This window comes from Pygocentrus nattereri, chromosome 19 (genome assembly GCF_015220715.1).
Source record: "Pygocentrus nattereri isolate fPygNat1 chromosome 19, fPygNat1.pri, whole genome shotgun sequence".
Lineage (NCBI taxonomy): Eukaryota > Metazoa > Chordata > Actinopteri > Characiformes > Serrasalmidae > Pygocentrus > Pygocentrus nattereri.
In genome coordinates this window covers 19,833,737-19,859,065 of record NC_051229.1, presented here as the reverse complement: position 1 = coordinate 19,859,065, position 25,329 = coordinate 19,833,737, and the positions used below count along the sequence as shown (strand labels likewise).

Here is a 25,329-nt window from a genome sequence, read left to right as displayed (position 1 = left end):
TGAACAATGCATAGGCTATGAAAGAGATCTTTGACAGCGAGTGCACCTGGCCTAGGAGCCTTGAGAACTGTTGCCCATTCAGTGAAAACAAGCCTGCCGTTAGTGAGCAAAATAGATTAGAACCGGTAGAAAGTAGCCCATCAATCAAAACTAACGAGGCGAGCACCCAACACTTGGTTAAGATGACCTCAGGTGCCAGGATAAGGGAATTATATAAAATATAGGATACAAGGGTTCCTAAAAATGCTAGAAAAACAGTTCTATTGGTAACCAAGGTGATTTCAGGATGCATCAAAAAAGGTGGGGCGATGATCTCACCCCCAGGAGGGGTGTTGAGCTCGTCCAAGAGTGGTATAAAATGTATGGTTTTTGAAACGTATGTACATTTTGGATTTCGGGGCGCCAACTTGACACACTGGAACTAATAAAGAGGGCCTTTTCTTCCTTCGAACCGAACCTGCGGCTGAAGTTTAGTTTTTTTTTTTTTCATCTGACAGATTTTTTTTGCAAGACTTGATTTTTCACTTTTCTTTAACTTTTTCAAGAATGCTTTTCCAATTCTTTTACTTTGCTACTCTTTTCAAATTAGAAAACATTAAATTAAAAGTAAAACTTTGATTTGCCTTTAATTAATTAGTAACGTTTTTTCACATCGTCGGGAACTTCAGAGCGGAGGACGGAGAGGTCTTTGGTCCCAACACAATGTTGTAGAGGAATACAGGAGGCCAGTTTTATTCAAACTTTCCCAGGCATGTACACCACATACGAGTTGTTACCAAGTTGTTATTTGTTTTAACAATTGTATACACACAGGAGCAGTTGTATTTGTTTAACTAGAAAAAAAAACTTTTATAAACACAAATTTAAAAGGTTTATGAGTAAGCTCCGTTTTCATCATAATATTTGTGATCACATTTCTAAATTCAATCCACGCATCGTATGGACTAAAGTGACACATGTGGAGAGGAGTAGCAACTCACCTTGAGAGACAGGAAGGCTCCAGAAGAGTCGAAGGTACCCGTCTCCTCCTCTGCATCCTCCAGACACCACTCTGGCAGACTGTCCCTTTCATCCTCTATGCTGCCACTGCCCGAGCGGGCTCTCCGGTAGCCCCCACCGCGCTCCTCCTCCCCCCTCGAGTCAAACGGAAAGCGTCGCCGCTGTTCTGGGTGTTCCCGCCACCCAGCTGAACGTGGCACATCTACGAGACAGACAGACAGAGTGTCAATCAATATCAATTCTGTCAATCACTAGCTTGATTAGACACAAGTCAACAGATAGGAAGTTATTTATTAACGCAATAACACTGAATGTGCCATTTCAACCATGACAACACTGGCTCGTGCAGAAGCACATCACTGCACAATGTTAAAATATTAAACTGGGCCTTAACTGCACAGCATGGTTAAGGTATAACTTACAATATTAAAACATACTCATAAAACAAATGTGACGGTGCCATGCAATATTTTGACCAGAAATATTTTGTTGGATTATTTATTTGGATTGTGTGACTTTAACCACCAAAACAGACACAATCTGCAGAAATGTGTAAGACTGGTTAGGATGCTTACAGCACATAAGAATTGCTTTAAAATTTGCTTTAAATTCCAGAAATAATATATTAAAAAAAAAAAAACCCAGCAGACATGCAGCTGAAGCCATGAACTCCAACCATTAGTTCAAAAGGAAAACTGCATCTATGGGATCCACATTACAAATACAGCTACACAATCAAAAGGTGCACATGATATTATGGGACTGTTACAATGTCAGCAGCTCTTAGCTTCTCCTTGTGTCTGACACCATCACTGAAAATCATTAAAAAAAAATTAAATGTAACACACATGCTTCTAAAACAAAATAAAGCATACGCATTTTGCTAAAAAAAAAAAAAAAAAAAAAAAAAAAAAAAAAAAAACACCACATTAATACCAAGGAAAAATGTATTTAAGGAAAACAGCGTTCCTTTATATCAATATGTACTCAGATATACCTGTGTTGACAGCTGTGCTCAAACAGGGCTGTCAATCATTAACTCAATGGCACAAAACTAAGCCAACTCAAATGCACAAGCTCACTTTTCTCCCTTCACTTGGTGCCATTCAAACATCAACACTACAAGCCTTATCAGCGTGTGTTAGAGAGATAAGACATGCACTATATTGCCAGAAGTATTCACTCATCCATCCAAATCATTGAATTCAGGTGTTCCAATCACTTCCCTGGTCAGAGGTGTATAAAACCAAGCACCTAGGCATGCAGACTGCTTCTACAAACATTTGTGAAAGAATGGGTCGCTCTTTGATTTTGTAGTGAATGGCTACTTTACAAATTGTACATGCGATTCATGCTGTACCTGTTGTACATCATTAATAAAAAAATCTGAATTATAAAAAAAGAATGGGTCGCTCTCAGCAGCTCAGTGAATTCCAGCGTAGTACGGTGATAGAATGCCACCTGTGCAACAAGTCCAGTCGTGAAATTTCCTCACTACTAAATATTCCACAGTGAGCGGTCTGTGATAATATAACAAAGTGGAAGCGACTGGGAATGACAGCAACTCAGCCACAAAGTGTTAGGCCACATAAAATGACACAGCAGGGTCAGCGGACACCAACTTTCTGCAGAGTCAATTGCTACAGACCTCCAAACTTCATGGGGCCTTCAGATTAGTTCAAGAACGGTGTGTAAAGAGCTTCAAGGAATGGATTTCCATGGCCAAGCAGCTAGATCCCAGCCTTGCATCACCAAGCGCAATGCAAAGTGTCACTACTGGACTCGTGGAGACGTGTTCTCTGGGGTAACTAGTCACGCTGCTCCGTCTGGCAATCCAATGGACGAGTCTGAGTTTGGCGATCGCCAGGAGAACGGTACTTGTCTGACTGCACTGTGCCAAGTGTAAAGTTTGGTGGGGGGGGGTTAACTTAACTAAAAGGAATAGATTTTGGACAATTTCCTGCTCCTAACTTTGTGGCCCCTTGCTGTTTCGGCATGACTACACACCAGCACACAAAGCAAGGTGTGGTTGTTGGTGTGGAAGAACTTGACTGGCCTCAACCTGACCTCAACCCAATGCAACACCTTTAGGATGAATTAGAGCAGACACTGCGAGCCAGGCCTTCTCATCAAACATCAGTGTCCGACCTCACAAATGTGCTTCTGGAAGAATGGTTAAAATTCCCATACACACACTCCTAAACCTTGTGGAAAGCCTTCCCAGAAGAGTTGAAGTTGTTACAGCTGCAAAGGGTGGGCCAACATCATATTAAACCCTATGGATTAAGAATGGGATGTCAGTGAAGTTCATTTGCATGTGAAAGGAGAAGAGCAAATACTTTAGGCAATATAGTGCATCAGGGAAGAGATACTGAACATGAAGAACAGAGGAGCAGAACAGAGGGAGGGCACCATGCAACTGGAGGGGCGGGATGTGGAAGAGATATCAGGGTCCATACCTGGACTTGGGTTACACCATCGTTCATTATCCCTTCGGGACCCCGCCAGCCGCCAGCCACCCCCCTCTTCATCCTCACCATTCTGTTCATCTCGAGACATCCGCCAATTCTCGCTTTCAGAGCGTGCAAAGTCATGCTTCCGCACCAACCCCCCTGGACCACCATCCTCATAGTTACCCCGTACTGTGACAGAAGGAAAAAAATAAGGGTATGTGGAGACAGCAAGACAGACAAAGAGGGAGTGCTGTAGTGTTTAGTGCTCCACATGTGAACACGTCATACTAAACTATGGGAAGGTGCAATCTAGAATAATCTGCAGCCTGTTTCCCAAACCCAGAAAAAACCTTGCTAAATAGGACTTAATTGTAGCACTATAAGCATTGCAATTTAGTTCAAGATTAGGTTTAATCCATGTATAAGAAACTAGCTCCTAAACTTTGACAGGGCTGGTCTAGTGAGCTGGAGAATTACTTACTGTGATTCAGCTGAAAGTGGGCTGGAGCTCCATCTAAACAAAACAAAAAAAAGAATTTAAAAACAATCATCAATTCACATATCCAGGGGATACTCCCATATATTTGTAACACTTCTGTTAGTAGAGGAAGGTGTAAGAGTTGTAATTCTTCATCAGATCTGATTTTTGTCATAATATTACACCTATATGCCACAAATAAGTGCAGAGAAGAAGAAATACAAACAGTGCAAACCATGCTAATTTAACCCATTGGCTGAACAGCTAAGCCTGGCATGGTTGTCACATTTCAAACGAAAATGAAAATACAGCAGACTGTCAATTACTTCCTGCTGTCTAGTCCACTGCATGTGAAGTTGTCCACTTTGTTTTTAAGACGGTGGACAAAGGAAATCCCAGTCTTTTGGGGTCATCCTTATCCTAACATGGACACCAAAGACCTTCTGTTTCATCTTGTACCACCTAAAAGTAGCTGACTGACAGCTACAGACAACTCAGGGTGTGTGTGTGTGTGTGTGTGTGTGTGTGTGTGTGTGTGTGTGTGTGTGTAACAGGCTGTAGACCAGCTTGAAGTGGTAGTGAATAACTGCAAAATTTTCCAAATTCCAGACAAATGACATACAAAACTCAAGGTGCCCTCTTATTTAAATGTCCTGCTCCATTTTAAATGGTGCAACAATTACATTCAGCCGCCTCTACAGGTGCCAGAATAAAACTGCTGTTCCATTCAAAGTGGAATGGAATTTTTTTGAACATACATCTAGCAAATAAGCCAGCTTTGCACAACTAAAAGACAACATTTAACATTGTTTTTGCCAGGCCTGTGAGGCTAGTGCTAGAAAGAAATATATACTGTTCAGTTTTGTTTTTATTATATTGTACAATAAAATATTTCAGATTGACTGGTTGTTAAGGATGGTTCTTACTGATAAGTGATGGGATATTCCAAAATTAATAAGCCACTGTTAATCTACCAACAAACACACACACACATACATATATATATATATATATATATATATATATATATATATATATATATATATATATATATATACACATATATATACATATATATATACACACACACATACACACACACACACACACACACAGTGATGTATACTGAAACCATCACAAATTTAAATTATATTATGTTATCAACTTTTAGTCATACCACCTACTACTAATGTAAATAAGTACTTGGGGCAAAAATTTGTTACCTGGATCTTTTCGACTTGACTTTTCAAACCTTCTGTCTCCCCTGGATAAAGACACAGAAAAGAACACAGACTGCATATCAGGGTAACTTAACATAGCTGTCTAAATGGGCACGGCGCAAAACACAAATTACTACATAAAGACATTTATTGCTGGCTCAGTAAAAAATTGTTTCAGTATCCCAGCAAAGACAATGTTAAACATGAAAATAATCTATTACTATCACCTTACATTTTAAGTTCAAATTTATATCTATTGAAATTTGGCACTTTTTAAATAAGCATTATAAACATCACTGTGGTACAGATACCGTGATTAGGTGCTGCATCGAAAAGAGCAAGATGGAATGATTTACTCCTATTTTATCTCCTATTTAAATTATCTTTATATCCATTTGTCATCTTTTTATGGCTATGTTGTTTGCAGCTCAGAGACATCAGGCAGAATGAGCAAATGGTCCACCTATTGAGGGCTTAAATCTCTGTGCCACCCCAACATCATCCAGCTTGCATGCAAGAACACAGAATTCTGGGAGCACATTGTGCAGAGCCATTCAAACAAGCTTTGAATTAGGCATTTCAGAATGTTGAAAACAACCTTCATAAAATAATGTGCCATGATCGGATTGTCTATAGGGCAATATGATAGGTCATGGTTTTATTTTAAAAAAATAAAATAAAAAAAATTACCATCACCCTTTTTCATATTCCAACTTTCCACTTCATCTAAGTGTACAACTATACATTGTGATATTTGGACATTTTTTCAAACTTCAGACTTTTTCTGCACATTTTCAAAATCCACAAAAAATGTGGATGGAAAACATGCAATTTTCTCATGCCATTGTCTACAGTCAGATACACAGGAAGGAGCTGATCCTAGATCCACAGTTTATATGTTTGGTAAATGTGAGCACTCATCTTACATCAGTTTTTAGAATCAGTTAATTACACTGTAATACAAATGGAAGAGAATTGCTCCTGGTTCAGCAGAACTACCTGAGGTGTTCAGCAAGTCTAAGCACTGATACTAGATCAGTTTTTGTGTCCCAGTTATTACAACTGCATGAACCCGCTGTCAGCAGTTCTGACAATGACTATTCGGTTTGCGTGTGGGGTACCTTTCCTCCCAGCTTTGAGAGCGATGCATCTCCCTCCCCCCTCGGCCAAATCCACCCTCCACATCATCAAAACTTCTTTGGTAAAACCCTCCTTCTCCCCTGCCTCGGCCTGCATTGAAAATCACAAACACACAATGCAATTACAGAGACATGGAGCCCATATAAGTTTGTTACCTATGTAGCATCGGAAATGCATAAAAACATTAAATGATTAAAAGAGATTATCTCATTCAACTCAAAATACACAATGGTTTCACTGGTTTCTGCTGACTCTGAACAGCTTTGTCTGCGTAATCAGAAAAAAAACACTTCAAAGACTTTCTCTCCCTTTTTTCTATTTTTCTCAGACTACAGGGGGGGAAAGTGGAAGTGTGGTTGAGGGTATGCACCTCGCCCGCGGGAGGAACTTCGACCTCGGGTTGCCCCTGCCACCACGCCCCCTCCTCGCCCAGTCAGACGCAGCACTGCTGCACTGTTTACAGACATGGAGAAATTTCTCTGTGGAAACACACAAGCATGTTTCTGAGCAGTTAAATTCAACATCCTTCTCCAAATATAACATATCACAGACTCAAATTATATTTACGCTTGCATTAATAAAGTTAGTAAATTTTGAGTACTGCTTCTCTATGCTGAAAGACTGTCTTGCACACCTGATATAGCTTGTTTTGATTGGCCTGTTGTACTGTTCTATTTGCCTCAAAACATTAAACTGTATTGTAAACATTAACCAGATGCAAACAACATTTCCAGAAAGAGTACTTCCTATTTATTCATTATTTAATACTGTTTCACAACAAGCTGAAGCAGCAAGCAAACTACAAACACTGGATTCCAAGTTCTTTATCTATCAATACTGTTGAAGGTAAACACTAGTACTGTTGTGTCACACCAGTAGAGATATTCTGGGACAGACAACAAAGTGTTACAGAATGCCAGTGAGGGCTCCTCATTGTTGTAAGTCACAAAGAAATGAACTGTGATTGTAAATTCTTGAGTTGCTACAGAAGTAAAACATACTCCTCCGTTACTCATGTGCCTCACGCTACGACGACTTACATGTGACAAGCACGTTCTGCATGTGTGCATGAGTATTGAACAATGACAGAAGTGCAACCAGGCATTGCAGGCATACATTAGAGGAACTACATCCAGAACAGAGATGAGCCTTTTCATGTTTACGATAATGTTCCTTGAATGAGAGCATGAATATGGCACAAGTATTGTGCTGCATAGCGTTTAGCAGTGAATAACTGCCTGATCTTACCTGTTCCTCCTCTGTAAATGGGACAAGGGCCAGTGGCAGTAAGGGCTCCTCTTGTAAAATAGGCAGAAACTCCTTGTCATGTAGATCTATCGGAATCTAGAGCACAGAAACAACAGTACAGCAAAAATTAAAAACAGTCTCAGAGTAACTAATTTAAGATGAATGTCTACAATCACTATCTTTAATTTCAAATTTGCATTTTTAATACATACATAGTGACTGAAATGTCAGAAAATCCTATACAATAGGACATATAGTTACACAAAGCAATACTCAGAACATCAATAAACCAGACACAATAACAGCTCCAACCAAGCAGTGCTCTCTACCTTGTTATCCTTTACATAAAGTGCTAGCATCTCTTCTCTCCCATAGCGATAGTCTGCAAGTTTATACTTTGGCATTGCAGGTGAAAGAGGAGGAGAAGCTACACTGCTGCTCCCCCCTCCACCAGACAAAGCACGGAGCCTGAGAGAAGAGAGAGAGAGAGATACACAAACAGAGATGAGGGAGAAAAGACAGTAGGCGAGAGACAGAAAAATGTAATCACTGAAATCAGTTAATTTCCCTCCTCAATGAGAAGTTTATAATCAACATCTGTACATGTTACACAAAGCATTCTACCAAAAACACTAATTTATATTATAACGCTTACCATTCTGGTCCAAAGTTAAGTGTCTGGGTTTCTGCCATTTTTCCTAGAAAGTCTGAAAAAATGAATAATATTTCAAAACAAAATGCAAAACAGATGGACAAAACATCTATATTTAATTGGTGATTGCATTTTATTTTATAAACGTTTTTACATTTTATTAAGCAGGATACACCACCAGTGGGAGCCTGTCTGCATGTCAGTAACCCCCTTAGACAATACCAAGCAACAGCTGCAATTAATCTGCTACTTCAGCCAGATGTTCTGTTTGAAATGGTTAAATGGACCATGGGTCTCACATAATAGAGATCATTTTAAAATTACCAATTGACTATAATGACCAATATGGATGAAAAAACCTGTAAACCAGAAGTGTCCAGTGTTTTCTGCAGAGGGTACGTATGGCTTTTTATTCCAAACAAGCAGGATGACACCCATTTCCACTCATGAAATCAGTTGGTCTCAGCCTTCAAACATAAAATCTGCTTTGTTGGAATGAAAAGCTTCAGCCACACCAGCTCCTCATCTGCTCTAAACTAACAATGGCTTTACATTACACTATTTATGCTTCACAAAACAAGAATGAAAATAATGCAGCAAGATCTACAGTGTAAGTTCATTTTCATATAGGGGTGGGTGACATAGTACACATATAACTTCACAATAATTGATGTCTTTACAAGTGCAATATTTAGTTCTTCTGATACTAAAGTTTGAACTGATGTAACAACACTAGAGCCACATTTTACAAATGCCAGCAAAAACTCTCTTTTTTTAATGTCTTATCGCCAAATATCCAACTCAGTGAGAATAATAATGCTCTGCTTTAATAAAAATGTGCAGTTGTTCAGTGTTCTTACTGGTGATACTATGTGTACAGAAATGCATACTTTGTTATTCATCATGACAGCAACAAAATATTGGCATACTGCCCACCCCTATTTTAACAACATACATTGAAAACAGATCGTATGACTAAGTCTAGGAGTAGAAGCAGTTTTTGGATAACCTAAGGAAACTAGATATTTTAGTGTGTAGAAAAAAAATGTATCACAGCACCTGTTGCAGTGTGTCCCAATATAATCTTCAACCGTGTGACACCAAAATGACAGTTTTAACATATTTAAGAACTATCCATGTGCTAGAGACTCTTCTCACAAGTTAAAAAGGTACACAGCTGTCAGTACTGGCCTGTACATGCATTTATGCATGACTGCACTGCTCACCTTTTTTGATGCCACACTAAAGAGATAACATGAAATTACTCAGCTATCAATTTAAACTACACTGGCATTACCAGACAAAGTCCATACTTAGTAAAACAACCTATAAACTTTAAACTAATACTCAAGTCTTTCTAAATTACATACAAGGAGCTATTACATTAAAACATCATAGCGCTGCTAACAACATAGTTTGCACCCATGATTTGCACAGCCATCAATTCTGGGAATTATATAAACATGTTATAACATGCAAAACACAATAAATCATGCTTAAGGTAGGCTGTAGTTCAAAATAAAGAACCAGCTGCAATAGCAGACAGCGCTGTGAGATATATACTCCAAATAGTACACTCTTACACATTTAGTGTGTGGCAGGATTGACACGGTGTAGGCTCCCTTACATTATACAGCTTTGCTTTTTAAAACCCTCCAGACGTTCTGATAACTGTATTTAGACTAAATATCGAAAGTAATAAAAACAGATGTTGGTCAAAGATAATTTTTTAGAAACCTTCAGAACAAAAAGTGCCATGATCTCATGTGTACTGTCGTCATTTCAGTTCCTTGTAAAAGGGGTGACCCCAACGGCTCCCTCATCTCAGCGCAGTCTACAGCGATGTAGGAGCCAGAGCTATTTTAAGGACTCTCCCAATTAGGAAGAGCGTTCTCAGACATCTGTATCGAACACAGGGGCTTCAGTTGCTTGCTTCACTGTAACACCATGTGGAGACACAAAGCTGGTCTGAGAGTAAGGTGTGGGAACGGAGTTCCGTCAGCTTTACCTGACTGACAACGCAGTCTGGAATGATAGCTTGCTTTACATGGTGTTACTCTAACTACACATGCACATAATTGAACCTCGGCTTTATGTATTAAATTATCAAGACACGTCATTGTGAAGCTGTTCAATTTTGATTAGAAATCCTAAAGAATGTAGGTTAAGTTTACTGACTTGCGTACGGTTTTAAACCACGTGCACTAGTTGTGCTTTGTTAATTGCCTGACATTAACATAAACCTCTCTAAGTCGAGTTATTTTATGAGAAAGTTAAAACAAAGTTAGATTTAGGAAGAAAACGTCATTGCATCGGGGTACTCGCAGAGACGATGCTAAGTAATTAGCCACAATACTTTAGCTGGTATTTCCACTTCAGCCACTGTTAGCTCCAAAGCTAACAACTCCCACGCTAAAGAAACTCCTAACCGATGCTTGTCACTTACGTCCACTTTGGTAGCCGTGCCAGTCGGGCAGTTAAATGTAAAGTTAAACTAGCTAACTAACTTAACAGAGACGTAAAGCAGCTGTTACCACAGTAGCAGGTGAGACGGGCTGTATGGTTTTAGCTTTTCTATCTTGGTCTCGCCAGCTGGCCCACGACTGCACAAACGCGTCCGCTAGCTAACCTAGCCAGCGTTACTTGCTATCGACCGTGTTTAAGAAGCGGCCGGTTTTTAAAAATCAGCAAACTGTGATTTAAACAAACACAGCATTATAATTCACAAGGAACTGGCTTCACTGGCGTCTAGTCACCGGCATAACATTTACTGAAACACATTTTCACTTGTTTAGGGACAGTGTTGGCTACACATAAACCTTTAGCTAGCTAGGTTAACATACTTCGACGGACTGGCAGTTGTCAGGCAGTAGCCAGCTTGCTGGCTAACAGACTAGCTAGCTCGAGAGGCTAACTTAAACCTCCACTACACTGCCGTTTCATCAGCTGACCTTACTACCAGCACACACTACGTAACATGATTAATGCGGCACGCAAATATTAACATAGCTAAAAAAAAGTGTAAAGTTAATTTGGTATCCCATGCCCACGGAGGCGTACGGTTGTAGCTACATGGGAAGGACAGCTAACGCTACCTTGCTTGTGTCAGGCCGAATCCATTTATAGCGGCTAACGCTGACGTTACTTGTTGAAATAGAACTAAGTGTCAGAGCTAAAGCTGAATTCCAAATAAACCCATAGGCCGTTCACGTTAGATAGCTAATTTATCTGAACACGGTGGTGACCAAGTAGGCGTTAACTGGTCAGCGTGTCATGTTATATTAGCCTGAGTAGTAAAGTTAGGTTAAATTGGTGCGGTGATGACTTTTAGCCAGCTATACGCTATGCTAACTAACGCTACAGCAGGAAGGTAGCCTGGCAATATACTTGCTATTTTGGATGGCAAGCAAACAGTAAGTTTGTCTGTGCCCATTATTCGCAGACAGCGATGTCAAACGAATAAAACCGGCGCAGATGTGAACGGCGTGTGAAGTACACCCGGCAATACTGAAGAGGTCTGACACGAGTTAACCCCTCGGTGCGGCCTACTAATTTGGGGCTTATGCTCACGCCGCTACTGAACGTTAGCTGCAGACTGTCTGACTCGGTCCCCCACCCCGCCTCTCTCAGCCCGACCTGGAAGCCTCATCTACTCGAGACCGAAGCTTCAAGGCCAAACAACCATGCGGCTACACACCTCGGCTAAACGATCTCAATCCCCGGACACTGGGGGCTCTATGTCACTCAGAATTGACGTATTAACAGTTAAGCTTTATTTTACAGCAAAACCTGTCCCATCGTCCTCGCTGTCTTACCTCTGCTTTAAACTGACAGCGCTGAGTTTGTATGCGAAGTTGTCTCTCTTTTCGTATCCACAAGATGGCTGAAAACGCGTCACATGACAACCTATGGCCTGAAAAAATACCCGGATGAGCGAGAATCCGCTGACTGCAGCTGTTCGCCTCCTCAGCGCCGCGTGTTTTCAAACACAAGTCAGGTCTGCACCGGGGCCGGCGGCTAAGCGAACACTAAGCGCTCTGAGAAAGTAATCACATGGCGTTGTTTCGTTTGTATTTTGCGTCCCTTTGCAAATGCAATGGATTTTGCATGGAAATGCAAAACGTGTGCGAATGAAGAGCAGAAACGACTGCCAGGGGATAAAACCATTTAGCAAGGAAAACGTTTTCTTTTCTTTGTTTGACACAGTGGCACTCCGTACGATAAGGTAGAATTCGGCAGGCGGCCCAGATTTTAGCAAACTAAACTTTCTTTGTGATTGTTGTTTCAAGCACGTTTTGGGGGCTTCTTGGTGTTGGTGTATAGAATATGCTCTCTGAGGGGCGATGGGGCGGATTAGCTAGACTAACCAGTAAAACTCAACCAGTAAAAGGGACGTATTTAAAAATTCTCATCAGATCTGTGGGCTAGGGGAAAAAATCCTTCATTTTTTAATTAATGTTGTGCTACAACCTGTTTATTCAAAATATGCAAAAACGTCAACGGTAAAATACAGGCGCTTGTAGTAGACGTTGAAATAGTACATGGACACTGTAATTATTCAAAATTTAAATGCCCCCAAGAGCTCATCCAGTTTAACCCTGCCTATTTACTTGAACTAGACACTTGGCATCCTTTTTGCTGCAAGTTCATTAAGACTTGGGCTCAAGTCTTGGGCTCTTGGGAGAGTCAGAGCGTCCATTACGGTGCAGTGCATGCTGGGGACTGTAGTGCAGCGCATTGTGAAATACTTTGGTGGGCCGGATAGAATTGTGTGTCGGGGCTGAGCTGGCTTGGTCTTGTGTTTCACATATAGGTGCTAGACTGTCCATAAAATGAATGTATGCCCAAAGAAGCCCTGCAGGACAACAGCACTGTGCAGTTCAAAGACTACAACTAGGAGGAACCACTTTCTACATTTTCTACATATACACATTCACATACACATTCTAGTTTCTACAGTTTTTTTTCTACATTAAGGTTTTCATTTAAAGTTTAGTTTTGTGCAGTTTTATTTTATCAAAAATGTAATTAATTTTTAGATGACTCCTGTAGTTCAAGGATTAACTTATTTTTGTCACTGCTTCAGAGACTGAGATTTATGTAAATAACCTTCGTTCTAATTGGCAGTCTTGTATTATGAGCTGTGTAATATAATGGAAAAATAAAATCACAGAGTATAATAAAAGAATGTAGTTCAAAATTAGAACAAAATGAGTAAATGGGTACATAAAAATAGTAATAAAAATAATTTAAAATCTGTGACTATAAATAACAAATAATAAAATAAACATAAAGTCACAGTCATGAAATTAAACATTAAAGTTGTGTCGTGATAAAATATAAAGATAATAATGTGTTCAAGGTTGGGATGTCACAAACATGAATTCAAAACTTGCCATTAGTCTTCATGCATGGACTGGAGAGCGAACAGTAAATTTTATACAATGGATTCTACTGTTTATATTGACCTTTAATTACAAAAAGCAAAGTACATTTAATTGAATCTTCTTACTTATTCACCTCTTGCATTTTAATGCACCGCAGTATTTGGAACAGATTATAATAAGTAATAAGTTGGTTCAAGAGTTTACATGCACAACGAACAACTTGTTAACAGTGGACCAGTGAAAATCTCTCTGGATTTTTTAAACATCTATACAGGACCTTTATTTGTTTTATTGACCTTATGTGCACACATGTGCTTCTTCTTCTAAACTTATGATGAGATGATGATACTGCCTGTATTCCCAGACTAATCAAATTTTGCGGGGGCAGAACTGTGGGTTTGCTGATGTGCTGACTGTGATTAAGAACTTACCCACATTAAAAACTCAGATAAAGTTGTTTACATGGATTTTTGCATCGGAGGCATGTTAACTTTAGTGAAATCAAAGTGTGAGCACGCACGTAATCAAGGTCTGTGGCCCTTCCAGCATAACATTGCACATCTTTGGCCTAGACCATGAAAAATTCTATTTTTTGTGTTGTTCAATGAACGTCTGATGAAACTACCCAGAAATCTAGAAACTAACTTACATTAAGAACCCAGCTGTCTCTATTGTCTTGTGTCTGAAATTCTGATGCTAAGCGTTAAGGGGTCTCAGTTATTAAGGTGAAAATAAATGCAGACTCTGGTACTCAGCACATCATTCGCTCCACAGCCTAATGATCTGTTACCCCACCTTAAGCGTAATAAAATAAAAATAAATTAAAAACAATTCGTTAATTAAATGGTGCCAATGTAGACAACATTAAATGAGAATTCAACCAATGTTTTCCCTCAGAAATGTATACATTTAACCACTGAACCATAATTCAATCATTAGGATGTAAACCAAGGCTTTCAGAGTGGATCGATGAGAAACATAAATAGTGGTACATTTGAACAGAAGTTTTCTTTGGGGTCTACCTTGCCTTACAATGCCCAGTGTCTGAGACACCGGGCAGCATATTTGTAACTATTTCTAGTAACAACTTTCTGTGATGTAGTTCTCAAAAGCATTAAACTCTTCAGAAGTCTGGTTCCTATTAGGACCACTGTGAATGATTCTGACTCTAGAATTGAGCATTTCACATCAACATTGTTTACATATTAGTTATGTTTTAAACTGAAAATTATAAAAATCTTAAAAAGACTTCATTTGCTGTATCAGGTCAGCCAGCCCTGTTGTCATATATTAACAGGCTAATATAATGTGATAACTGACTGTAGAGCCCCCTTGCCATTAAAAACGTCAACCCTGATTTTATCCTTTTCTTATGGCTCTGTGAAAACATACAAAGCATTCTTTTTACTCATTGTGTACATATGTGTATCTCTCAGACAGGAAATTGTACCTTTCTCTTATCTATGATCAACTTCCCCATACTCAAAGTTTAGGAAAACAGTCTCACTAAGATCACCTGCATTTCTAAATATAGCGAGACCTAGTAGCCATTGCAAAACAATGGTTGCTGGTTTTTAGCAGAGCTGTACTATTTAACCATATTGACACTTTGTTGCCTAAGAAAATCCCCCACAAAAAGTTTTCTTTGGGTACTAAGCCAGTGAGACATGCCTTGCATGTAGTTCTCTGCCCTGCATGTGTTTTAAAAACATTTTATTCCAAAATCTTATCGTAAAACAATGTCCCAGGTATTCATAACCATTCCATGTAATAACGTTCTGTGAGAAAGCTTGTAGCAGACTAGGCCTGAGTACTGCAATGTGAGGTTTACTGCTAACCACAATTAATAGTTTGGTTTAAAACTTTATGTTCAGATTAATTGCAGTTATGTTTGGAAAGGCTGCAACCACATTATTAAAAGTAACGCAATCAGTGATTAGAAAGAAAAAGGTCTAAAAATTTAGTAAATGACAAATGTTATATATTAGGTTAGATAGGCTAGGCTATGTGCTTGTTCCTCTAGACTGAGTGACGTCCTTGCAGACATAGGTTTCTCTTAGCAAGGATGTGGTTACAAAGTTTAAAAGAAGAAGTGTTTTCTTCTGACACCACAGTCTGCATTTAAGCCAGTGAGAGAGACGCTAACATCGGAGCACCTTCACCTTGGTAAGTGGAAACAACTGTACTCATAAATTATACTGTAAAAGGATCTGAAACTGAGTACAAAAAATATCGACAGACAATAGACATATTTTTAGATCTGTCAGTTTAGACGTTTGTGTTTAGTTTTTATCGAGTCGGTTGTAGTTTCTGTTTTGTTTTTGTTTTTGTTTTGTTTGTTTTTTTTTTCAAAAACTTTCAAACACTTTCAAAAATGTGCCTTTTATATATAAATATATATATATATATATATATATATAAACACTGCGAACATGTTTGTATTGTTGTTAAAAACAACATGATCAAACGTACAGAGTTCCATGGTGGAATGTAAAATTCCAAAAAAGTCAATAATCAGGTTCTAGTTTTTAAATAAATGGGAGAATTAGCATTTTAATGCAATGGATTTGCCCCAGTTTACTGGAAGTTTTGAAACAGGAACCTATTTTACCTACCACAAAAAATCTATAAACAACTATTTAAAGGCAAGAAAGGTGGATGAAAAGATGATGAAATGCAACAAATGGATTACATATAATCAGGAAGGCTTTTACACAACAGAAACAGATAATGCTTCTGCTTCCAGCAGAAAGGTGGGGGTGGCAAATTTCAAAAGCACTACGAGGTCAAACGAAGCAGTCCTGAATCATTTCATGAGACACATTTGTCACTGTAACTCTCACTGTTTCTAAAGCAGATTTCCAGAAGTCTCTTCGCTGAAAAGTAGGACATCCTGAATCTACCTCTAACGTAACTGCAATAACATGTTTGTGTAATTCCAGTAACCTTCAGATTCTCTAAACATTTGATCAGTTCTATCAATTGGAATACATTTTAAATGCATAGTGAGATAATTCTACAGCTAGAACATATAGGTAAAACTTTTCTGAAGGGCAATGTATAAGGCCTTCAAATCTATAAACACATAAACAAATTCATAAAGGTTAATTTCAACAATCACCAGTTCTCATACACCAGCTGTTTCAAAATTACATCAAAGTGGACAAAAGCTGCCTGACAATTGAGGCTTGTTGCAATAAGCATTTCTAAAAGTTTAGGTATTTATGTCAGTTCTCACGAAATGCGAATGTAGGGGTCATGTAGCCTTACATATACTACCTTTTGGTAACATTTTATCCATAATTGTAATGAAATGCAGTGTGTAGCATTTGAGAAAGTTTCCTCTCTTGTACATGTAAAAAGACATAACAAAACAAAGTTAACAAGAATGATGAAAAAGGGTTATGTCTACATATTGATATCTATGATTATGCATATACATTAAGATTTCCCACAGACATCGATGTCATTGCGATGTTGTTCACGTTCGTTTTAAAGTGTGTAATTCATTAGTGCTGGTTCCAAGTGCGTTGTGAGAATTGAAGCCACAAGCCATGTGTGTGAGAAGAGGAAGGCAGCGTTTCGAAAGCATGACTCTTTGAGTCGTTAATCAGCTTATGCTTATGCAAGAATAACATTCGAGCAACTGATATTATAGGAGAACGTACTTTAAAGCAGCAAACCCATTCATGTCTTAGGATCTGGTTCATCTTCTGTAGATTCCCTATTCAGCTCAGGTCTGTTCAGTTTTGAAGGCTGTGTGTGATTTAAATCTGAGAAAGCAAGGTGTGCTGACAGCAGTGGTAAATGTTGTGGTGGCTTACATTCCCCCTCCCCCCTCCCTCTGCCTAATGTTTGTGTGCATGAAGGAGAGGATATTCGGTAATCATTTTCACATGATCACAGATCACACTGTTCATTACTGCAACTTTTATGTACAGGTTAAAACACATGCAGCAATTTAAGAGAGCTCAATTCAAGTCTGCTGGGCTAAATATGACTCACAATCACAAATACATTTCTACAGAAAATAATTTGGTTTAGAAATTATTACATAAAAACAACAAAAATAGAGGCACACAATAGAAATATGATATGTAATAATAATAGAAATAAAATGTAATATATATATATATATATATATATATATATATAGAATTACATGTAGAGAAATGTAAAGAAATAAAGATATTTACATAGAACACAGAATAAATGGTCATAGAATAAATGGTCCAATAGTAGACCAAAATCAACAAAGAGAATCAGCACAGTGAAAAATGTTCATTGTAATAAAAAATGAAAAAAAAATTACATTACACAGATTTTGCTTTTAAAAATAATAGCTTCTGTATTTAATTGTAGGCTATCAAGATCCAATGTTCTTGAAGCCCATGCTTATTATTCTGATCTTAATCTTATTATTATATAACTACCACAAATTAATAACTACTATTAAAGGAACTGCTGTGAAAAAATGGCAGTTATGAAATTATCCAAGGAGGAACTGAAGTGTGTGGATTTAATGGGTCATTCATCATCATTTACTTTTACAGAGCTCAGACATGGTCATACCCAAGATATGTCATCAACAAAGGAGAGATATAATAAATCTATTCATATATAAGATAGAATAACTGTAAGTGTACTTGTTTAGCTTCTGATATATAATGTATTTTTATGATTTGTTCATCAAACACTGCTGATGTTCCAAGAAAATATAAAAATCCAAACTTTTAATAATAATTATGATTCAAAATAATGAATTTGTTATGTAAGTACAAAATAATTTTCTTTGTTCACTATAGAACCAAATTATATTATAACAGCATTCTACTGAAAATCATTTCTGTCTTGGAACAGATTTAATCTTTGTCAAGGGAAGCCGCCACTGAGGACCTGAATATTGATTTAAACGTTCATGCTCTTAAGCTGAATGTACTTGCACTATAAGAACTATTTTAAAGTAATTAAATGTTTGTAAGGTGTTTTTTACTATACATTACTAAATTTGGATCATAGCCACAAAGCAACCTTAAATAGATTGATAAGAAATTTCTTTTGTTTTTGTTATTTAATATTCCTCCAGCACACATACCACTTCAAATTTACACATCTGTCTTTTGACTTTGTACCCCAAGGTATATATTTATAAAGAAATTCATAAAGAAACATGTTTAAAAAACAAAACCGATAGGGGAAAATTTATCCAAATATCACAAATTAGTAACATCAATACTTTGCTGTCTTTAGTTGCCCAAGGCTATGAACCCTTCTGGTGAAATTTCAAAAGCTTCCATATATTTTCAATAGGATTCAAGTCAGGAGCTTGGCTCAGCCATCCAAGCACCTTCACCTTCTTTTTTAGAAACCAGTCTTAAGTTATTCTGCCTGTGTACTTTGAGGTCATTGTCCCGGTACTGTCTGCAGAGTCAGCCCATATAATGATGATCTATACTTTGCTGCAGCTGCAGTGCTGTTGGGAGCACTTATAGAAACCTTATTTTTCCAAACATAACAAGAGTTTATTTTTCTCTCAACTGATCAGAGTGTAATGCTTTTTCAACTCTTTGCTTCTTGAGTTTTGCTTTCTCGCAACCAGTCTTTCAAAATGACATCAGGCGCAACTTTTTTGCAGCAGCATTAAAAATGAGATCTTGATTTATTTCTTTTGTTTACACATGCACACACACACACACACACACACATGTGTATATATATATATATATATATATATACATACATTATATATATACACATATGTATATGTGTATAATAAATGTATATTTATTTTTATTTAAAAAAAAAAATTAAGTAGTGTCTGAATACTTGTTTCCAATCACTATATTTCTAAGCATGAAACCCTCGCTCAAGTAAACCATTTTTTTGTTATTAGTTTATCACACCCCACTGGTCTAATGGTAATGCAGCTACGCTGTCAGAATCATTGCGCTTTACAATCATAAAAACCTGCTGGTGTATGCATATGCATACATGAGTGGGTGCGTGTGTGAAAGAGGTTGACAGATGGGGTCACTGACTGATAATAAGTGTTGTGAAAGGAATACTTAAATGTTTTTCAGCTTCAATTGCTAGATCTATAGATTGCGGTCAATTAACATAGACAATAATTTTGACATCTTTTCCCTGTACTTGGCAAAAGAACAGAAAACCTGTTGACTCAAAACACACTTACAGTAGACGTCAACGGGCAGGTGTTTTCTTTGGTATGGGGAAATTACTGTGAAAACTGACCATATCCTTGAGATGAAGCATTAAAAAACACTGTATTGTAAAGCACTGTGTTCAATTAATTGCTCTCAGAGACAAAAAAAAATTAACAAGCAGATTAATTTCATACTTGCTTTCCCCAGAGCATCGCCAGAGTCACCATGAATGCCAACTGTGTATTAAATGATACTGAGAATATCATGAAGTCACTGGAGATGGCCATCTACGTGCCCATCTTTGTCTTCGGGCTTGTCCTGAACATCATCGCACTTGTGGTGTTCTGCACCTTGCTCAAGAAATGGACAGAGTCCTCCATCTACATGACCAACCTAGCTCTGATGGACCTGCTTTTGTTGCTCCAGCTCCCCTTCAAAATGCATGCAAGGGACAATAAGTGGTCCTCTGACAAGGCAACATTCTGCTGCTTCTTGGAAAGCCTGTACTTCATGGGTATGTACGGGAGTATCTACACCATAACATGTATCTCCATTGACCGCTACATTGGCATATGCCACCCGTTCCACTTCAGCGGGCTACGGTCCAAAAAAATTGCTAGGAATGTGTGCATCACCATCTGGTTTGTTGTGGTGTTTGCGACCCTGCCTGTCTACACCTTCCACGAGAAAGTAAATACAGAGTTCCGCTGCTTCCATGGCTTTTCTGACAAGGGTTGGCACACGGCGCTCATCGCCTGCTTGGAGGTGTTTGGGTTCTTGCTTCCCACTCTCGTGTTGGTGACTTGCTCAGCACGTAGCGTCCATGCATTAAAGGAATCCAACGCCAGCAGTTCAGAGAAGCAGGCTGGAATACGGATCATCTACAGCAGCCTTTGCGCCTTCCTGGTGCCCTTCACCCCAAGCCATGTGGCCATCTTCCTCCAGTACCTGGTGCGCAGTGGCAGAATTTCAGACTGCGAGGCCATGAAGAGTATTGCCCTGTTTGTGCAGTTGACCATATGCCTGTCCAATGTCACTAGCTGCCTGGATGCCATCTGCTATTACTTTGTAGCCAAAGAGGTGCGCGCCAGCAGGAGAGTGATCAGGCAGTCCCTCAGCAGAATAAGAAACAGCAGTGCCTCAGAAGTGTAAGAAAGAAACATTTTTTGGTTATTGTATGACTAACCACAGCAGGCGCTCAGGCGCTTCTCACGCGAAGGGAGCGTGCCAAGTTCAAGAGAAACTTTAGAGATGAATGGTCAAAAGCTGACTGTGCCGGAGTGGAGACTTATTATTTATAGAAGCTTTTATAATCTACATGGTCCATCAGAAGTTTCCTTTTTGTATGGCTACCGTAAAATGTTGACACAGATGCCAGGTAAGACATAAAGGATTTTAGTTTATTATTAAATGTGCTGTCAGCTTAGGGAGGTATTGATACTGTGCTTCTTTATGTACGCTGCTCATCAAAAGTTTGCAGACACCTTACTTTCTTATGGGATTTGGAATTTCTTGCTGCTACATTTCAGTTAAGTAACAACAATATCTGCAAATGGTTTGTAAACATAAAACAGTAGTATTCTAATGCTTTGGGTATATTTTGCAACATTCAGCTTCATGTCCATCCTTGGTAGTTTAAACACTACTCATAAGTGCTGACGTTACAGTCTTTAAAATGTTTGAGACATGTTAGGTTAAATACTGTGAGAAATACTGTCACAAATAGTGAAACATTACATTGCTTTTATCACATTATAATATGATTTAATATGCTACATTACTACAAACCTAAAAACATGCTCAGTTGTTAAAAAAGGGCAAAAAACAAAAACATTTAGAAAATAAAGATGTCTCCAAACCTTTGACAAGCAGTAAATATACTGTGAATAGTCTATATCCAGCAAATGTGCTCAGCAAACAAGCTACATCCCAGTTAAAACTGAAATGCGTTTAGATGTAGTAGCATTGCTATCTGTTTCTATAAGGTGCGCGAAAGAGTGGGCCCAGGCAGCATGCCTGCTGTTTCACTCTGCCTCAGGAAGCAAGTTTCTGTTTGAACAAATTTTTTTCAGAGTTTCATGGTGTGTGAGAAATGATAAAAGTGTCGATAGCATGTATTTAAATTTAGAATAGCTTGTTGCTACTGTATCTTTAACTTAAACACTTAAAAAAGTGTTTGCCTTTTTTGTATTTTTTATATTTTTGGTAATGTGGCATTAAGGAGGTGGAGTGATAAATGACAATGTTATAGGTTCAAGTCTTGGACTAAGTTTTCATTGTAGAATCACCACTTGCACATATTATAAATACAATAAATGTGAATTTGATAAAACCTGAAAACAAGGTTGTAGTAATTCACAGATTAAAAGTATTTATTTGTCTTTTTGTATTCTATTCTGCATGTGTTTTTCTTTTATTTCTCAAAGGCATAAAGTCATATGCAAAAGTTTAAACACCTCTTGTCAAATTATTATCATTATTTTTTTTAATTTTCTAAGTGAAAGCACACTTATATAATGTACCATATCTTTTGCCACAGTTTATGTTTTTTCCAATTTGGTAAAGTCAGCAAATAATCAGTATTTGTGCATTAGAATGCACAGACGTGTGTTCTTTGTAGATAGCGTGTTAAATTATTTTCACTTTAAAACTCAACCAAAGAATAATAATAATTTAATCGGGGTGCCCAAACTTTTGCATATAAATGCACATTTGATTGCCCACACAGCTCCCGATGCATACTTTAAACTAGTTTGGCTGGGTTAAATTGTTAATTTAATTTAGTCAAACACAATCTGCCTCAGGCATGTAGAAATACTTAGAAAAACTAAATGATTTTTTAATTGGATTTAAATTTATTTTAAAGTTTGGGGCTGACAATTTTTTTATTAATTGAACATCAAAAGAAGTCCTACATTCTGTTACATAATTATTTTCTCTGATATTCAGGTATCTTAAAATTTTATGTCAGCCAAATTACACATTTTTCAGGCTAAAGCAACAAATATCACAGTTTATTAATCAAATCATTTTGAACAGGAGCATCACTGGGACTCAAACTCACCACCTACTCATGCAGTTGGCAGCAGCCAGCAGTTGCACCACTTACGAAATTTCATAAGTCATGAAAGTACTGAAAGAACGAATCAAGTCATTAAAATATGTATAAATGTGGTTCAGGAAGAAACGTATTATTTCGTTTTTGACACAAAAATCATGAGTTTGAATCACAGAGACACCACGGGTGAGCGAAAAAGTCTGAGTCTGTGGGTGAGAATTAGTAATAACCAAATTAGTGGGAGTGGGAAAGAGTTGAAACAATTTCAGTTCATAATAAGGCAGCACATTTACTGTCTTTTTGAGTAAGCGCAAAATGTACTGTTTACCTAACTGAGTCGTTAGAAGAGCTACTGACAAAAGGTGAGAAAAGGTGAGATCAAAAATGGCTTGCACCTGGTTGCATTCAAATTTTAAGTTGATCTGACTTATTTTTTAAGTATGAAGTGCTGACACATTGCACTGAAGAACAGCTTTAACATTGGAGTTTGTGAGACAGTCTCGTGGTTACTGGTGACGATTTGTGGCGACTGCAGATTGCAAAACAGATTCCAGACCTGAAGCAATAACGGTGTGATGATGACTAATAAAGCCCTTGTCTTAGGACTAAAAACATAAAGGGGAACCCCACTGACAATTTAATACATTTCAAGAATATTTAATCAAGTTCAGAATCTCAAAGTGTTTGGGTTTCCAAGTCTGTAAAATTTGAAATTATGCTTTTTTTTCTGTTTGCTTCCAATGACAGCTGCAGGCATGAATTAAAAAAACAAGCAGGTAAACAAATATGGCTAAACACATAAGTACAATGGCAGTACATCATGCATTAAACAACACAAACACATACACCAATGTGCACTGTGGTAAGGGGAGAGTGGTGCAGCTCATGCATGCGGTGCAAATGGAGTTCATCAAGTTAAGAAAAGGTGTGAGGCTAACAAAGGTCATGAAAGAACAGTAGAGCAAGCAACACTATAAACATGTTTTTAATTAGATGAATTCTTTCCTGCAGTGACTTTTGGAAAATGGATGGAGCTACTGTATCACAGTAAGCTGAAATTCAACAGAATACATATTGAGCGGAGGACTTGCTAGATGTTACGGGTGAACAATACTTTGTTGTCTTTTTTCCTTTATTTTGCTTCTGGTGCATTTTCACATTGAAATATATCTTAACCCTTTTCACAGTGATAATGCAGGCAATGCTGCTTGCAGGATGTCTCTTACTTGACCTTAGTTGCATTTTTTCCATCAATATATACATATATGTGTATGATTTACAAAACACAGACTGGCTACATTTGACTTCTTGAATCTAAAAATACTAACAATACTGTTTGTTCTAAGCTTAATATATATATATATATATATATATATATATATATATATATATATATATATATATATATATATATATATATATATATATATATACATATACATATACATATATGTGTGTGTGTGTGTGTGTGTGTGTGTGTGTGTGTGTGTGTGTGTGTGTGCACTATGTTTTGGCGATTTGGAGACCTTTCTGGTGGAAATGTGTAACTGCAGAAAGACATTTTGTAAGGTTTTGAAAAAAGGATTTGAAAAAATCAGATGCAAGCAAGTTAAAGGAGTATTCAAAAAGAACTCAATCAAAACTTGGTGAAGGGTATGTCTTTCAAAGATGTAAATTAATTATCTACCGTTGTTATCTACCATAATTTTTTCATCTGTGTAATATTGATGTTGCATTCAAAAATAGCAGATCATTTACTTAGATAAAGATGTATAACACCTGTCTCAGTAATGCTACTCCTTTCAGTTTTAACAACAAAACCATTGTTGAATTAGTTCATTAGAGCCATAGACAAGTTAAACAAATAGAACCATGTAAAAACATATCCTAAAGGTTAATACCACTTTCCCTGAAATTACATTTAACCACTTAACAGACAAGAATCCAAACAAGCTTAACAACAAAACAGACTCCAAAGGCAAAATGTCAAACGTGAACTATTATTCCAACAGAAGTACTCATCATACATAGTTATTTTCTTCATGTAAGATATGACCTGCTTACCCAGTATGTCAAAAATGTCCAGTGTCCATTCAGCTATATTCTCAATTATTTCTATAGATACTTATCTCTCCGAGGTCTCCCTACTTCTTTCAGATTTAACAAAAAAGCTAATTGGATTATTCAATGGCCTGATTGGGTTCTTTATAGTCACCTGTCAGCCATTGTTCAGGCCATCCCATCCCATGCCTGGCCCCGCCACCTTTCACTAAAAGCTGCTCCTAAACACATAAACACAGACTGTCAGAAAATAGATCAATAACTGTAACTAGGCTTAGCGATCTCCCACAAGCTTTCAGAACTGATCAATACAATTATAACACATAAACCAGACATCTGCTATTTCAAGAGCTTGGAGGGAGGAGTGAAATTTGATACTTTTAAAAGCTGAATACATAAGAGGAGATGTGAGGGAGGTGGATTAAACAGTGGAAGACAGTATTAACAATTAAACCTGTGACCGAGATCT

General features: G+C 37.7%; 2 protein-coding genes across 4 annotated transcripts in view; one reads left to right on the top strand and one right to left on the bottom strand.

Annotated features, from left to right (window-relative positions):
* Positions 1-12,097, bottom strand: part of gigyf2 (GRB10 interacting GYF protein 2) — a 36,453-nt gene extending 24,356 nt beyond the window's left edge. For 2 of the 3 annotated variants that reach the window (XM_017718498.2, XM_017718499.2), the window contains exons 1-10: positions 12,006-12,097; positions 8,194-8,245; positions 7,868-8,006; positions 7,539-7,634; positions 6,661-6,769; positions 6,272-6,380; positions 5,154-5,194; positions 3,934-3,966; positions 3,459-3,641; positions 981-1,201 (exon numbers count right to left, since the gene is read on the bottom strand). In XM_017718498.2, the coding sequence (XP_017573987.2) occupies positions 981-1,201; positions 3,459-3,641; positions 3,934-3,966; positions 5,154-5,194; positions 6,272-6,380; positions 6,661-6,769; positions 7,539-7,634; positions 7,868-8,006; positions 8,194-8,231 (969 nt within the window). In that variant the 5' untranslated portion in view covers positions 8,232-8,245; positions 12,006-12,097. The remainder of the gene's footprint in view (positions 1-980; positions 1,202-3,458; positions 3,642-3,933; positions 3,967-5,153; positions 5,195-6,271; positions 6,381-6,660; positions 6,770-7,538; positions 7,635-7,867; positions 8,007-8,193; positions 8,246-12,005) is intronic. The other variant, XM_017718500.2, reaches the window with a different exon arrangement.
* Positions 12,098-15,603: 3,506 nt separating this feature from the next.
* LOC108439860 (G-protein coupled receptor 55) lies at positions 15,604-22,081 on the top strand. Its single transcript, XM_017718502.2, has 2 exons — positions 15,604-15,743; positions 19,949-22,081. Exon 2 carries the CDS (start codon positions 19,967-19,969, stop codon positions 20,891-20,893), a length of 927 nt encoding a protein of 308 aa, XP_017573991.1. The 5' UTR covers positions 15,604-15,743; positions 19,949-19,966; the 3' UTR covers positions 20,894-22,081.
* Positions 22,082-25,329: the final 3,248 nt, after the last annotated feature.

What these genes read in the sequence shown, in the direction of transcription:
- LOC108439860 (XM_017718502.2), top strand. Translation starts at nt 19,967, where the DNA reads ATGAATGCCAACTGTGTATTAAATGATACTGAGAATATCATGAAGTCA.